General features: G+C 48.2%; 1 protein-coding gene and 1 long non-coding RNA gene across 3 annotated transcripts; one reads left to right on the top strand and one right to left on the bottom strand.

Moving 5' to 3' along the window:
• Window positions 13,458–14,503, bottom strand: LOC110434024. Its single transcript, XR_002451470.1, has 2 exons — window positions 14,262–14,503; window positions 13,458–14,134 (listed from the first exon to the last, which is right to left on the bottom strand). It is a non-coding gene; the product is annotated as an uncharacterized LOC110434024 (long non-coding RNA).
• Window positions 14,689–16,907, top strand: LOC8078133 (transcription factor MYB61). 2 transcript variants are annotated; one of them, XM_021457512.1, is made up of 4 exons: window positions 14,689–15,110; window positions 15,236–15,365; window positions 15,458–15,735; window positions 15,850–16,907. In XM_021457512.1, the coding sequence occupies exons 1-4, from the start codon at window positions 14,978–14,980 to the stop codon at window positions 16,476–16,478; spliced, it is 1,170 nt and encodes a 389-aa protein (XP_021313187.1). In that variant the 5' UTR covers window positions 14,689–14,977; the 3' UTR covers window positions 16,479–16,907. The 2 variants fall into 2 exon arrangements, with proteins under 2 accessions (XP_021313187.1, XP_002457686.1); XM_002457641.2 differs by having other exon boundaries at window positions 14,690–15,110; window positions 15,458–16,907.

The following is a 17,157-nucleotide window of genomic DNA, read 5'->3' as shown; positions in this document are numbered from 1 at the left end:
GGGGTTTGTAGCCACCACGCCGTGCCTCGGACACTGGTAGAAAATGCCTTCCGACAAGGTTTTTACTGGCCCACAGCCGTGGCCGACGCCACGGAGATCGTGCGGACCTGTGAGGGATGCCAGTTTTATGCTCGGCAGATTCATCTCCACGCTCAGGCCCTGCAGACGATCCCCATCACCTGGCCTTTTGCTGTCTGGGGCCTCGACCTGGTCGGGCCTTTGCAGAAAGCGCCCGGGGGCTTCACCCACTTGCTTGTCGCAATCAACAAATTCTCCAAGTGGATCGAAGTCCGACCCATCACAAGGATCAAGGCCGAACAAGCAGTGCTGTTCTTCACAGATATCATCCATCGATTTGGAGTGCCGAACTCCATAATCACCGATAACGGCACACAGTTCACCGGACGAAAGTTCCTGCAATTCTGCGATAGACACCACATACGCGTGGACTGGGCCGCAGTGGCTCACCCCAAGACCAACGGTCAGGTGGAGCGTGCCAATGGCATGATCCTTCAGGGTCTGAAGCCCAGGATTTTCAACCGTCTGAACAAGTTTGGAAAAAGGTGGCTCAAAGAGCTACCGGTCGTGGTCTGGAGTCTGAGAACCTCCCGAAGCCGAGCCACAGGCTTCACCTCGTTCTTCATGGTCTATGGGTCGGAAGCCGTCCTCCCCACTGATCTCGAGTACGGGTCCCCAAGGGTGCTAGCCTACGACGAAAATAGCTGCAAAACATTCCAAGAAGACGCGCTGGACCAGCTGGATGAAGCCAGAGACGTAGCCCTCCTACACTCCGCCAGCTACCAGCAGGCCCTCCGCCGATACCATGCGCGACGAATCCGAGGCCGAGCCTTTCAAGTCGGTGACTTGGTGCTGAGGCTGAGATAGAGCCACAAGGGTCGTCACAAGTTCACACCCCCCTGGGAAGGACCCTACGTCATCGCCGAAGTCCTCCGACCCGGCACCTACAAACTCGCCAATGAAGCAGGGGAGGTCTTCAGAAACGCGTGGAACATAGAACAGCTACGTCGCTTTTACCCTTAGAACTTTGTAAAAAATTTCCGTTTGTTCATCACCTTGAAAAAATAAATGAAAGTTTAAGTTATATGGCCTTTTTCTATCAGAGAGCCACGGACCTGCCAACTAGAGTCCGAGCCTCTCTCGGGGGCTACATGGGGGGATCCCCCTGTGGTGACTTCTCCAAATCTTTTTCCTTTTTTCGCATGAGTTAAAGGTACCCCGACCCAAGGTCTTCCTCCTATTTTTCTAAAAAGGTTTGAGAAACCGAAATTTCATCCCCTGAATCTTAAGGCATGAGCCTGAGGAAAGATCCGCGCACACGAGCAAAGACGACCTCTACTCACCTTAGGGTCGGGGGGCAGATCCGGATTTCTAAAAACTACTAAGGGAAAAAGGAAAAAGACTTAGGCTCAGGGATTCTGGCTAGGGCAAACTCTAAGTAGCTCACCCAACCTCGCATTGCCGAGGTCGGGTCGGCATAAGGAAAAAGAAAACAAGACACTTAGGAAAAAGCTTGAAAGGAACAGTCATACTGGGCATTAACATTGTATATACAATACAAGGCCACTGGCCTTAACATCTACAAAAAGAAAAAAGAAATCTAACTGCAAAGGCCTTGCTGCCCTGCCTGCGTAGGCCCTTGAACCCCGAGGGGGGAAGCTCCACCTCGTCATCAAAGAAGGTGGCCAAGGCATCCCCGGGGGCAGCCGCGGCGTCCTCGAGTCTCTGCACTTCCTCCTGGGCCTCCGTCTCATCATCAGGGAGGACGTAGCCCTCACAAACCGCCGGCAAATCGATACCGGTGTAGTGAGAGCTCACCACCGCCAGGGCTTTTTTCACCTCGGCATGGAGCGCCTCCCTCATCCTCTCCCCGGCCCGGGAGTAAAAGGCTTCGACCCGGCTCCGCGGCGACGATCCCGATGCCGGCACCCCGAGCCCCTCACACGCCGAGGTAACCACGGCTTCAAGAGCTGAGTGGTCCGAAACCTCGGCGTCAAGAGTCCTCTGCAGGGCCTCGGCACTAGAGGTCGCCTCGACCACCTTCCTCTCCAACTCTGTTGAAAAGTAGAACAAAAAATAAGAAGTCAGGAAAATTAACCCAAAGAGCAAAAGGGGCCGAGGTAAAAAACACAAGTCTTACCCTCGGCTCGCTTCTCATGGTCCGCCGAGCTCCGGTGCCAGCGGGCCACCTGGCTCTGGGAAGCAGCAAGGTCAGCCGGAGCTTGGTTCAGGGCAAGGTCATTTTCGGCGAGCAAAGCCTCAAGCCGAGCAACCTCACCCTTATACCTCTCAACCGCCGCCTTCTGCTCCTCGGATTCCCGGGTAAGCTCCCCAACCCTCTTCTCTAGGGGGGCGACCTTTTCCCGGGCCTCCTGAGCCTCGGATGCGAGGGCCGAGCACTTCTGCCGAAGCTCGGCAGAGATCTCGCACTCCTTCGTGAGCTCCCCCTCAGCCGCCTCCCTGGCAGCCCTCTCGTTCTCACAGGTTACCCAGGCATCCTTTTCTCGGCGGAGAAAAGCTGACTTCTCCAAAGAAGTCGCCTTGAGCGCCTACGGAATCAGAAGTCGCGCAGGAAGTCAGTATCGCAAAACAGAGCAAAAATACTTCACAACATGGGAGGAAGTCTTACCTGGGCCAAATTGAACATGTCTCGGCTCACGAGCTGAGAAGCTCGGTTGATGGCCTCGACGCTAGCACGCCCGCATGCGTCTAGACCCTGCCAGAGGTAATCCTCCGATGGGTCGTCCAGAACGAATCTGGCCCCTCCCTCTGCGTCGTCGAGGTTGGGCCAGAATATGGATGGGGCTTTTGCCCCATCGGGCATCACCCTCCCCTCCCGCCGCAGGAGCCTCGGGCGCCATCTTGGACGCCACGATGGCTTGGCCCTCCTCAGCCTGCGCAGGTCGGACCGCGCCTCCCAGATCCGCATCCGCCGGCGGAGACACACACCCAGGGGCAGGAGCCGTCCCCTCCGGCCCTTGGGGCCTTGGCACCCCCGTGTCCTGCCCCTGATGCCGCTCCCCCTCCTCGCGGCTCAGAGGTGGTGGCGACATGGGCCTAGCCGACCCAGGGGTCGACTGTGCCCCCCTCTTCACGGCCTTCAGGGGGGCCAGCGCCGCCGGTGCCGCCTTTTGCTTACGGCTGAAGAAGCAACACCAGATCAGAAGAAAGAGAAAAACAAAAAATCAATGGAAAGGTCAGAGATCCTATACGTACCTCGCCCGAGGAGCAGCCTTATTCTGGGAGCTTAGACCTCCTTGGGGGCCTCCCGAAGCGCCAGGGACCGCGGCGGTGGTCTCAGCCTGCGCCACCCCCACCAAGGCGCCGGCTCCCGCCCCAGGCGCTGGGCCGGGCTCGGCTACACCCTCTGGCGCTACCGATTGGGGGGCGCCTCGGATTCGCCCCCCGACGCCTTCTCCCCCTCTTGGGGACCCACGGGGGCTGAACCCTCCCGAGGTGCGCTATCCTCGTCATCCACGATGATCTGGGGGACGGTCTGTCCGGCCCCCGGTGCTGGGTCCCCTCGGGGGCCTCCGACCCCCTCGGGCCTTCGATCCCTCTGGGATCTCAATCCCCCCACCAGCGGGGGGGATTATGTCATCCTCCTCCGCCAGCTCGTCAAGCCAGTCGGTGTTGTTGCCCCCGCCCTCTATCTTCGAGACCGAGGTCTCAGGAGAAGGGGGCGGGGCAACCCCTGCCTTCTCGGCTTCACGGTGATTCTTGGCGGAGATCTCCCGCCGTTGCGCTTTCCGCGCTGCTTTGGCCTTCTTGTCCTCCTTGGCCTTCTTTTGTTTCTCATTTCGGGCCCGATTCTTGGCCCGGATCTCCATGTCCTCTAGGACAGGGGGCAGGGAATCCCTGACGACCCCCATCCTCTACAAACAACCAGGGGTCAAGAAAAAGGCAGGAAGGAAAAAGGAGGAAGGCGCAAAAATCCACACTTTACCAGAGAAATGTAGCCCTTTTCAGGGCGCATCGGCACCACCCGGGAGTTCTTCATGTCCGGGTGCGTCGTCTTCTCCACCCGGGCGGCGATGTCCGATGCCGATATCGGCTCGGCCAACATCTTCGTCCTAGCCCAAGGGACGTCCCGAGTCATCTCAAACATGAACACTCGCCGCTGCGCCAACGGAAGCAGACTCCTCTTGTGGAAGGCTATCGCCACCGTGGCCGCGGTGACCTCGGCACCACGCGGCTTCTGGAGCCCCGCAAGAAGCGGGGCGAGCCTCTTCTGCTCCTCGGTCGGAGCACCCCACACCCACTTCTGGGGGGCCTCCGTCACCATCTTCCCAGTGTACGACGGGAGCAGACCGCCGTCATTCCAGAGGTAGAACCACCCGTTCTGCCACCCCCGGTTCGACGAAGGCATCGAACTCCAGATGTACTGCCCAGCCCGTTGCTGACGGAGCTGCAGCGTGCAACCGCCAACTCGGAGAGGGAACTTCTCTCCTCCTACATAGCGGGCCGACATCTCCGCCTTGAAAAGGTGAAGCCAGAGGTTCCAATGGACGGGAACCCCCAGAAACCCCTCACAAACCGTAGCGAAGACGGCGGCCTGCATCACCGAGTTGGGGTTGAGATTGTGCAGCTCCACCTCGTAGTAGTGAAGGATAGCCCGGATCAGCCGACCGGCCAGAGTTCCGAACCCCCGGTCTAAGAACGACAGGAAACAAACCACATAGCCCGGGGGCGGGTTTGGCTCCCTGTCGTTCGCCGAGGGAATGATCCACTCCGGGAGCTCAACATCCTTGAGAGGACGGAGAATCCCGGCCTTCACACGCGCCTCCAGCGCGGACTTGGTGACGCTGCAGGGTGGCCACGCCTCAACGCCGGCCATGGTTTTGGGTGGAGAAGAGCAACTGCACGGCGGGAATGAAGAAGATAGTGGCGGAAGTGGAGGCAGGGGTTAGGAGCTCTCTTACGCAGGAGCAGTAAGAAAGGAACCAAGTCCCCTGCGCCCGCTTTTATAGAAGGGACGCACCACAGCCATGACGCCCACGACTGCGCGGAGGGCCGAGCGGGAAGGAGAACAACTGTCGCCCGCTTCCCACAAGGTAAAAAAAATTCGAAGCGCCAGCTCCCTCCGATTCTCACGCCCGACGCACGCGCGCATTTATTTCGCAGGCGAAACGTCCCATCCAGCCAGGACGAAACGGCACGGCCGTTTCGAGTCCCCACGCGCCACGCCTCAAAAGGTGCGCCTTGAAAAGTCATATCAGGGCGGTTCCTTCCAGGGCAAGCGGCGCTCGGCCCCCCGCTGACCAAGGTCGCAGGGCGGTCTCCGTCGGGCGCAGTCCCTGTCTCGCCCGACCCCCAGCTGACCCCGAGCAAAATTGCAAAGCGGTTTTTCGTCGGGCGTAGATTCCGTCTCGCCCGACCCTGATATTATAATCGAGCTGAGACCTTTCGAGGCAAGAATCCCCAGGCCATGGCCACCTACGATCCAGAGGTTGCGAGACTGACCCACAAACTGGGTTCGAACAGTCGCCTCAGGATGACCGAGCAAGGGATGACTGAGGAAGAGCACAATAGAAGCCATGGTCCGACCCCACTATGGGATCGGCGCATCTTTACTAGTCATATTCGAGACCCACGTGGGTGTCACGCGAGTGGGATCCCATCGAGGGAGGCACCGAGCCCTCGGAACCTAACGAACGGTTCCGACATCCACCGTGACCGCCCTCGGGTACTTTTGAGATGTGCCCATAAGGCCACTAGCCGACCCCTATCGAATGGGACTCGGACATCCACTTGGATCTACCCACTTGCAGCTCCCGAGAAGCGTCTCTACTCGCCCATCGAGGGTAGTGCGGCGCGACCCACCCCTCCTCCGAGCGAAAGGAAGAATGAGGGACGTAATCACAAGACGAGAAAGAACCTGATCGACCCTTGCGGGGAAAGGGCTCGGGGGCTTCCTCGCACCATGGGAACGGGCGCTACGTGTAAAGAACACGCAACCTATCCCTCAAATACTCCAGACCATAACACTCAGGGGTAAAAGCCTTTGAAGGAATCACACTATTCCTCCAAAAGGCTCGGGGGCTACACCCGGCGGGTGCGCTCGCGCGCACCCTCTGCAGAAAAGTAAAAAAGTTCCCGGTCAACAACAGTCCCTTAGGAAAGAACCTCTAAAGAGGTGACCTCACCCCTTCAAAGGCTCGGGGGCTACTGTTGGGTACCATAAAAAGGGATACCCAAATCAGGGCAATAAAAAACGCAAAGGACAAAGCAAATTAACCACGATTACTAGGGCACGGGCCTCAGCTCATCTGACTCCTTGGCCTCAGGCCCGAACCACGACTCGCCCGACCCCTCAGGGCCTCGGACACAAGATCCGTCTCGCCCGACCCCTCAGGGCCCCGGACGCAGACACCGTCTTACCCGATCCCTTCGGCCTCGGTCGCAAGTTCCGTCTCGCCCGATCCCTTCGGCCTCTGGCGTAAAACCCCGCCTCGCCCGACCCCTTTACGGCTCGGGCGTCGGGCGCCGCTCTACCGGATCAGCAAGACTTCCACCGCACGGCGTCCGTACCCGCGACGTGACAGGCACGGTGACCCCCATACCACAGCAGGACAGGGTGGCGACTGTTTCAACCACCCTAGGCACTGCAACCTTACCTCTTTCACTGTGCAGCCTTACCTCTTTCACTGTGGTGTACCGCCTCACAGTTTAAAGGGAATGGGGGAGGTTAATCAGCATCACTATTTGCTGTCTTCTCCCACTATTGACAGGATGATCAACAGTACCGCCGAACCGACCCCATGACTCCTACAGGGCTCGGTAACCCTCCACAGAAGTAACCATGCTGGCAGCCATCCCTCAAGGACAGGAATGGACAGGCTTCAACAGGGTCGGAACTGTAACTCTTCCACTCGGCAGGAGGAAATCTACTCATATAAATCCCTATCTCCCCTTGAAGCTATAAAAGGGGAGCCAGGGCTCGAAACTAGGTTCAGGTTGACACACGCACTACCACCGATCTCATTCACAGAGCAGCGACCAACGCTCTGTCCTCCACAAAGCCGAGACCAGAGACTTAGCCCCCTCTCGCAACCTGCTTGTACCCCCCTACTACAAGCACCTTTGGGTGCAAGGCAATACAGACCACCGATCTCACTGGACGTAGGGCATTCTAGGCTCAAACCAGTATAAACCCTCTGTGTCTCACTTGCATCACCATCCAAGCTTGGGTAGTCACGCGAACTTATACTCGTTTGCGTCTAGACCACGAGTCTAGACGCCGACAGTTCTAATATTGCATCCTTTTCGAGATCGAGAGACCACATGATATTATTATTAGCTTCCAAAAAAGATATAAAGCGTTATCTTATCAATATGTGCGAATCCGCAAGCAGTAGGCTAAATTTTAGAATGCACGGAACCAAAACAAATTAAGCTTATTTGTAGGTTCGTGGTGGACAGCAAGCCCTTGAATCCTTAGATTTTCCTTTATGTTTTTGCTCATTATTCGCCTAAACAACCATTTAGTCTATTTAAACAACGCTTTAATGGTAGACATAATCCGGTGTCATTTAGGCCATAATGGTGAATTAAACAATTCGAATATTTTAAAACCACCTAAACCATTAAAATTGTCTAGATAGTCTACACAAAATCAAATCAAAACATGATTAAATAAGCTAAAGCAACCACTTAATTCACTATTTAGTCAATATACCACATTGGTGAAAGCCCTATATATATATATGTTATTGACTACTGCGCTTGCGTATTTATTCATACATTGCTTGTGTGGTAGTTGCTTGTAGTGTAGTCTTCTAGTTAGTTGTAGCTTTAGTTAGTTGAGTTGCTAGTTTAGTTGTTCTCTTGTTTAGCTAGCTAGAGTAGCCTTGTGCAGTTGCTAGCCTTGTGTTGTTGTGTGCTCTAGAAGTAGAATTAAGTTGCTACTAGAATTGTGTATGTGCTTGCTTTGGGTGACACAGAGCTAGGCAAAGTAGTGGCTATTAGGATTTTTTATTTTACTAACTACTTTGGTCTACTATTTGTGAGTTTGTAGAGATTCTTTATAGGCTATTCAACCCTCCCTCTAGCCATCTAGATCCTTTCAACTGGTTAGGCGTCTCTTGTCTTTCTATTTTGTCCTCAATTCCATACTTTGCCTCATTGTTCTGGATGATGATGTTGTTTGTGGAGTAGATCAAGTTGACGAGAGGTGTAACTATGGAGATCGTCGCGAGGGAGATCGCCGGGAAAATTGGAGGTAAATCGTTGCGAGTCTTCATCATACTCATTGTTGGAGGTAAGATCATTTTCCCCAATGTTTTGCTGGGAAATCTATCTTGGGGTTTAGCATAATTGTTTGATTACTTGACAGGGTTAGGGTTCTTATCTCGTAATTAAGCTATACTATTTTCTCAGACTGTGTGTGGTCCTAGATTGGGTGATGTATAAGGTTGTTTTATGCTCTAAAAAATCATAGAAAAATTATATTTCAAAAGCATGTTTTAGTATCTCTCTTTTGACACAGAGATGACCTCTATAGACCCTAAGGTTTGTGTAATATGATTGTTGTTTGATGATGTAGTTGTGTTGTCAACCTTCTTGACAATTTTAGATGCATTCAATTTATGATACCCTAAGTGCAGAATCTCATGGAATGGTATGTGAAAGTCGTAGGAAGTTTCATAAGATTTCCACATTTTTAAAGATCATAAATTTTGGATCAGCATATCGCCAAATAAATGCACGGAACCAAACCAAATTAAGCTTTAGTCGGTTGTTGTTTTTCTGTTTTCAAAAAACTATAATTAGTTTATGGCCTTGTTTTTGTTACCTTAAAGTATTAAAAATTCAAAAGTTATAATATGAAAGTTGTATTATATACCATGATGTTTTTTTATATATTTTGAAAAAAAATCATATTTTTTGGACAAGTGATTTGTCTGCCGTAAAGAAGGTAAAAGAGGGTTGCTACAATTTTTTTTTTGATGAAAAAAGTGATCAGTTGTTTGGTGGTTGTTTTAGGGAAAAAATGTAGGTTGTAAAAGTGATTTATATGTTATATGTGTATGTTTAGATGAGTATATTTTTTAAGGTGATCATGTTTGAATAGGTGGTGCTTCTTTGGATTGTTCTTAACTCATGTTATTACGTCGTTGTTTCGAGGCAAGTAAACGTAGTGGTGGTTTGGTACAACTTGACTTGTTATTTATTCTACCTACACATTACATAACTAATAGTTCACTTATTTTTAAAATAGCTTATGCATGACCTAAATCATTGAATATACGTTTTATTATTGTGGATGAACAATGTGGTGAGTATTCTTGTGGTTCATATTAATATTATATTCCATTCCATAGCATTCGTTAATATCACCACTTGTTGGCCACGACCGTACCGGTACAAAATCATTTGTTGCCAGAGTAGGGGTAAGATGCAACTTCTTACCTTATTAGGTATGGAGGTAGTGGATATGCATATGCATTTCAGTTGCACTCTTTGAGGTTTATTTTTTGAATATCGTAATGTTGTTTATTTCTTTGATGTCATTGGTAAATAATTAGACTATGAATTATTGTTTTCTTATGCTGTCATATCTTCCATGTTATATGGATGCATAATAACTTGTGGTTTGTATAACATGTTCGTGCAAATTGCAAGATTTATTTTCACTCTATTATCTTTTCACATGCTTGATTTTTGAAGGGATGAGATTAGCGGCACATCTCTATTGCTTCATCCACACTTAGTGATAATAGCGATCTTTTTTCTTGTGTAATAAACTTAGAATTAAACTCCATGGTGAACCTTCATGATTTAATAATATAACGTTTGTGGTGGAATCTTTTATAGTCATAGCGTTGTTGTTATTGCTTCCACATTTTTTTGCATGTAGATTTTTGTGACAGTTTTTATACTTTGACATGAGGGAATGGATGTTTAGTGATATTATGAGTTTTTATGGCACATGGGGTGTTACAACCTTATATGATGAAGACCAAAATTCCTAGGCAGAGTGTCTTCACACTCAAATTGGTTCAAACTGAAAGGTGGCAATTAAGGAGAAATGCTCTCATTTAATGATGAAATGCTACCACATTAGGGCACTCCCAATGCAAGACTCTATCATAGAGTCCAAGACAATTAATTACATATTATTTATGATATTTTGCTGATGTGGCACCGTATTTATTGAAGAAAGAGGTAGAAAAAATAAGACTCCAAGTCTTATTTAGACTCCAAGTCCACATTGTTCGAGGTAATAAATAACTTTAGACTCCATGATAGAGTCTGCATTGTGAGTGCCCTTATATCTTCTCTCTAGATGTTTCTTTTTAGAAGTAAGGTGGTGAACAATGAGAGCTTGTAGTGCATGGTTTCACTTCACTAAGGCCTAACAAAACACCATATGATACGTGCAAAAATTGTTCTCTCATATATTTAATCACTGGCAATCAAATGAACTTGATAGATTTAGGCATACATGGACTTCATATTCTATCCAAATACAAATCACAAACCTACATTGTGTATAACTCAAATCATACTATGACTTTGGATAGTTAAGTTGACTTTGGTACGTTTAGCACCACTATCTCAGCATAGCCCTGTTGCCTCAACCCACCCTATCATTGCTAAAAACAGAATCGGTAAAAGGAAAGTGACAATAATGGGGCTTTCCTATCACTACCGGTTGGGGACTGCAGCTGGCAGTGTTGATTTGAGCAACATTGTCGGCTCAATACTTAAACTAGCATTGATATACCTATGATCACTGTTGGTTCGGGATTGCAAATGGTAATATTAATTTTGAGCAACACTGCCAGCTTAGTACTTAAGCCCGCAACAGTATACCGGCCTGCAGTGATCTAGCCAGTGTTCGCCTAAACGGCCGATTAAACAGTAAACGGTGGCAAACTGTTTTGTTTAGGGGGTAAACGGGAAATTAAACAGTTGACCGTTTAAACGGTCAAAAAACGGGGAAAATGGTCTAAACGGCCTACAAGGAACGGTTGTAAACGTGATAAACGGCCGTTTAGGCAAACACTAGGTGAATCTAGTTGAATTTTATATCAACAATTTGTATACTTAAATTTCTTATATTTATAAATATATAAAATTGATTTGTTACATGCATAAATATGTATATTTAATTCTTCTAACATGCATAAACATATATACATAATAAAATAAATGGTTTTTAGTTGCATAAATATGTATAAATGATAGAATGATCGATTTTACATTAAAAATATGCATATTTTTGTAATATTGTGTAAAACTGTTTAGACCGTTTTAATCCGTTTAAACACCGTCTAAACAGTTTAAACGCTAAACGAAGGGTGACCGACTGTTTACCGTTTAGCGTTTAGGATAACATTGGATCTAGCTAATTTCTCATATTGTGTTATTTATTAATTTATTATAATTATTTTTGTGTGATACTCCTTGTTTTCTATGGTTACTGGACTCACATATACATCACAAACACATCGAGACTTTCGAAGAAAACAGCGATCGCGCCATGCAATTTACAATGATAGATTAGAAGTTATATTATCACTTGTGTGTATTGACCATTTCCGTGCTAGGCCAAAAGTCCTAAGCGCTGGAGGTGACAATAAGACACGATATATTGTTTACCAAACAACCTTTGGCCGCCAAAAGAAAAAAAAAAGAGGTTCCAAGCTGTATCGGAGCCAAAACTAGCTCATCACTCGCGTTGGCACGTACGCTCATTGAAAACGCGCCTTTTAGTGCGTAGATACGTACATGTGGGCAACTGGGCATGCATGCATACGTACAAGGCACAGACAGCTAGCACCACGCAAGCAACCAAAACGGTGCTGACGGCGACCCTTGGCGACTTTATGCGCCAACAGTGACGCGCGCCTATCCCCTCGCTGGCTCACACACATCGTCGTCTTCCTCTCCTCCATCCGTTCACCTTCACCTTCACCTCGGCGATCATTACATTCACACCCCATGCATGTCGGACCACGTAAACAATCTTATATATATATATATATATATATATATATAGACACACACGCACTAGCCACTCGCTTAGGAGAGGATTATTATTTATTAATAGCGGGATGGAGAGGCGTCGTCGAGTGCGTCGGCCGGGTTGGGCTAGCTATTAGTTGTCACGCACACGCCCCAGGCAGCGGCGCCGTGGTCCCTCCCACCACCGGACCTTGGCTTCCTTTTCTGATTCCGATCGATAGGAGAGCTAGCTACTAGGTGGAGGTGGGGCGGCGACGTACGGCTGGATTGGATATCTCCGGCGGCTGGGCTCGCGCGCGTGCCCGTGCCCGTGCCCTACCGACGGCGTCGCCGCTGACGATAGGCCGGAGAGACCCGTGCCGTGCGGCGGTCTATTGCAGTTGTAGCGTTGTGTGCGCGTGAGGACGTTTGTGTACGTACATACGTATGTACGTACTGTTGCTATCGGTCCATGCGTGCTCCGTCCTCTGCTCCCACACTAGCTTTTCAGTACTGTATGTACGTGGGTGGACCATATCTCCGTCTAATCGCACTGACTTTTCGATACGAGTAAGTTATACGGTCGATTGATTTGATTCATCGGTAATGGTCACCTAGTTTGATTAGCTGCACATGTTGGGTTAGTTACTTGCTTCCTCTGTCAAGCTGCTTCAAAGTCCAGCAAGCAAAGAAAATACCAACCCTTCTATCTAGAATTAATTGCAAAATCACAACGCTCAGTCTCTGACGTTTCAAAAAGCTGAAAGGAGTTGGAAGTAACTGCAATTCCCGTCAGACGGTAGACACCGAATGCTGCCTGACCACAGTAACCACTGGCTTAATCATTGAAGGTACTACTACATTAGGGAGCTACAGGAGCAGGACCCCACAAAGATGCCCCTATTGTCAAACCAGCTTTTCCCGTGACCATCTCTCCCCCAATGGGCGGCCTGCAGATGGACGCCTTCTTTTTCTCACCGGGTCTATTTTGTCTAAGCGCGCCTTTAATAATTGTCATCCTCCTCTAAATAAATGGCATCCGAGACGCAAATGATGAATAAAACAAATGAGAGAAAAAAAAATGAAATAATGCACGTCCTTTCCGCCGGTCTAGATATTCCGTCGCTGATTCAATCGTGTTTCCTGTACGTACATACATGCATCTGTAGCGAGAGGAAATTTAAAAGAAGGGTGCTCTTAGAAAATCGCGACAGTGAGTGATGGGCAAATTCATGAATGACCAAACACCTCACACTTGAAGGAATCCATACATTGTCAGAATTATGAGAAATCTTATATGCAGACCAGTGTTTTCTTAATTGTGTGGAGTAGCGGCGACGATCCTGACAACGCTGCAAATTCTCCGGTAACGAACACGCGTCACATTTCTATATGTTCGCTCTGGCAAACTCAAAAGGCTACGAAAATGAAATGAAACCCCCAGAAAATCTTCACAAGAGAACAAAGGAAGCTTCTGAGCATCAAGGGAAAAGCAGGGTTGTACAGATCACCATTTGATTATAAAACGTTCAATCAACGATAATCATCGATTCCGCTTGTTTAATCAGAACAGTATCCACTGGCACATGGGCACTATGAGGATGCCATTGCATCTCCCAATCATCGTGTCATGAATCAAGACACTTCTTTTAGCAGACAGCAGGCAGGGGAGGATAACAAATAAAATGCGGAGGGTTAGCCACCTCATTTGAGACTATTATACCCCTAGTGTTCTGTCTCCCAACCATGACATAGTTGATAGCATGGAAGTTTTCACACCAGAACCATAAAAATATCCAACAACCAACATATCTCTATACTCTCCAGACCAAGGTTTACTGAACATGTGCATTTTGCGGTTGCGGTTGCACTTGGCTTCTCGTCGGCGGCCAATGAAGAAAGCATACCACAGCCGATGCAATCATCTGTACAGAAGGTCTGATTCTCTCGGCTGATTGCGAACATCTTCGGAGGTGCCAGCATGCTTTTTCTTTGGATTGGAGCAAAGATTTCTGATTGGAGCCTGGAGGTCCTAAAGAAAATTTGCTTCGCTGGCTGGTGGAGACAAAGAAAAGGAAGATGCTCTCTGTCCTGGAATGCAAATATTTGATCCGGCCTCCCAACCCAATTATTGCTCCAGGTAAGAAGTGATCCAGAGTTTTCTCTGCCAAAACAAAAGATGATACTTGGGTCTGGTTCAACCTAGCATAAAAGAGGAAGCACGCAGACATATATACTAGAAATCCTAGTATAGATGTTTTGATGAGAGTGAAAGTTTCCCAGTTGCATACTTTCCCTGCATGGAATACATCTGACGCAGAGGTTGCGGGGAAAAAGTTCGTAGCAGCAGTGACAGACTAGCTGCTCCGGGTCACATTCATTCACTACAAGAAAAAGAACATCAATCCTTTTCCAAATCATGTAACTTTGACAAACCTCTTTCACTAAACTGACTTGAGTACAAAGTAACAATACTTCTTGATATAGGAAGGACCAACCATCGCGAGTTCCTTCTAATAGTTAATGGTAATGACTTCGCAGTAATAGCATATCAGGGACAAGTAAAGGTACAGGTGCTGAAGCCCACCGACGGTTGAAGGGACATAGATTCTAGGGGCTGATAAGACATAAGGACACACACGCTTACAGAGAAGCAAGGGAAAGGCTAAGAGCCAAAGGCTCCCACAACCACCAGCTTTAAAAGAAGGGGTGCAATTGAGGAGGGAGGTCTGCAAAGAAAAGAAGAGTGCCCTTAAGCTTGCCGGTGCCTTCCTCCAAATCCTGATATCAGTAGCCACTAGTTGCTGCCGTTCTCCCACAAGCTCCACTATCACACACCACTGTAGGAGCTCATATAGCTCCTCCACAATCATCGCACCCTAGAGCCATAAATCGTTGAGAGGGATTCTTAGAACCAGAGGATTACCTGTGAAGAATTCCGTGCTGCTCCTCAAGCTGTGAGCTGTGCAGATTGCAGAGCTCAGCTTCAGTTTCAGCATTGCTTTCAATGGGGAGGCACTCCTGCTGTTACAAGCAGAAGCTGAGGAAGGGGCTCTGGTCTCCTGAGGAAGATGAGAAGCTCATGAACCACATAACCAAGCACGGGCATGGCTGCTGGAGCACTGTCCCGAAGCTTGCAGGTACAATTCAAATCCTGCACACTTTATTCTATCTTCTCAATTATCCATTTCCACTGTTTCCTGTTCCTCTACAAGACCACTTCTTTCTCCCATTCTTCTCATACCTGCTCAATTAATGATGGCAGGGCTTCAGAGGTGTGGCAAGAGCTGCAGGCTGAGGTGGATAAATTACCTGAGGCCTGACCTTAAAAGAGGTGCATTCTCTCAGGAGGAAGAAGACCTTATCATTGAACTTCATGCTGTACTGGGAAACAGGTAAAGCTAAGCCCAAATCACAGCCAGAATTTTGCACCAATTGCTTTCAAGCAAGCTTAATTTAACTATGCCTTTTACACATCAATGAACAGGTGGTCTCAGATTGCAACAAGGTTGCCTGGAAGAACTGATAACGAGATTAAGAATCTCTGGAACTCAAGCATCAAGAAGAAGCTCCGGCAGAAAGGCATCGACCCCAACACCCACAAGCCCCTTGCCGAGGTTGAACACAGCAAAGCAGCGCCAACAATCAGTACTGAGAGAACCTCTGAGTCCAGTGATGTTGACCCTTCAAGTGGTGGTGCACTTGGCAACTTGAGCCATCTTCTCAGCGAGACAGCACAATCACCAGAGCTGCTGCCAGTGCTCGGTAAGCATCGCAAAGAAACTACTAGCTTGGCACATCTAAGGGTGCCGCCGAAGGAGTTATTCCTTGACCAGCTTGTTTCTGGTCATGAAAACCTCACTAGCTGCCGCTCAACAGGCCCAATTCCAAATTTCCCTTTCCAGCAGCTGATGTGCTACAACAATGAATTTGGCCACAAGAATGGTGGTAGTAACAATTCATTCTGGTTTAACCAGAATGAGTCAAGTGGCAGCACCATTTCCACCGTGATGCCACCAGTTTCACCATCAACTCTCTCAACATCAACAGGGCTCAATGGGTCACCAGATAATCCACACTCGGGAGGCACTGGCATTCAGAATACCCAATTCTATTGGGAAACTGCTAATCCTAGCAGCAGCAGCAGTAGAGGAAGCAGCGGAAGCAACAGCTTGGGATTTGAGCGGCAAAGCACAAGCTCACTTCTGGAAAGTAGTGTTTTCCCATGGACAGATTTAACACCAGATAAAAATAGCCAAGTTCACCTTGAGGAAGAACTCAAGTGGCCTGACTTGCTCCATGGAACATTCACGGACACACCTGCAACGATGCAGAATCTTAGCCAGTCACTGTACGAAGATGTTATCAAAGCCGAGAGCCAATTCAACATAGAGGGCCTCTGTGCAGCCTGGTCTCAAAATCTGCAGCCACAGCAACATCTGCAGGTAGTATCAGATTTGTATGACAAGGATTTGCAGAGAATGTCCTTGTCTTTTGAGAATATCTAGGCAACATGTTGCATGCAGGGAACAGAGAAATAGCAGAAAGCTGAGTTAATGAAGCCTAGAAAACACAATTATTTCTTCACAGATTTATTTGAAGGCTATGTGGAGGTGTTTTCCGTAGGTACATTCTTATGATGAAACAGAGATCAATACTGATAACTGTTCATCAGTAAAAGATACTGCAGTACATGAAAAAGAAAAAAAATGAATTTATATTACAGCATAATGTATAGACTAGAGAAAGTACATCCTAGGAGTTTACCTCGTTTCATTTAAAAGTTGCTGTCTTTATCTGTACATGCATGTAGCTCGACCTTTTTGTATATGTGAGTCATGGTTGATCTTTTTCTACAAAATAAATGAGGCAAAAATGTGGAATACTCTGTCCGTAGCTCTTGGGAAGCATACAAGAAATTTCAGATTTTTTTTTCAGCTGGTACATGCATGAGATGCAAATTAATTGTTGATGATGCACTTTGTTCTTTCAATTTCTTTCTTTTGAGAAATTCTTGGATGAATCGTTTGCATATTCATGGGCAAGGCTAAAGTTATATTGACCTTAGTGCTACTTTCCATTCGCCTTTTTGCTTTCTTTGTTCACCTTTCGCTAAAGAGAATCTCAAGCTAGCTGATCACTTTCCGCTTGAAAATACATAGTGGAAAAGGACTGCTTGGTTTCGCT

This window comes from Sorghum bicolor, chromosome 3, assembly GCF_000003195.3.
Source record: "Sorghum bicolor cultivar BTx623 chromosome 3, Sorghum_bicolor_NCBIv3, whole genome shotgun sequence".
Lineage (NCBI taxonomy): Eukaryota > Viridiplantae > Streptophyta > Magnoliopsida > Poales > Poaceae > Sorghum > Sorghum bicolor.
This window is presented reverse-complemented; position numbering and strand designations above follow the sequence as displayed.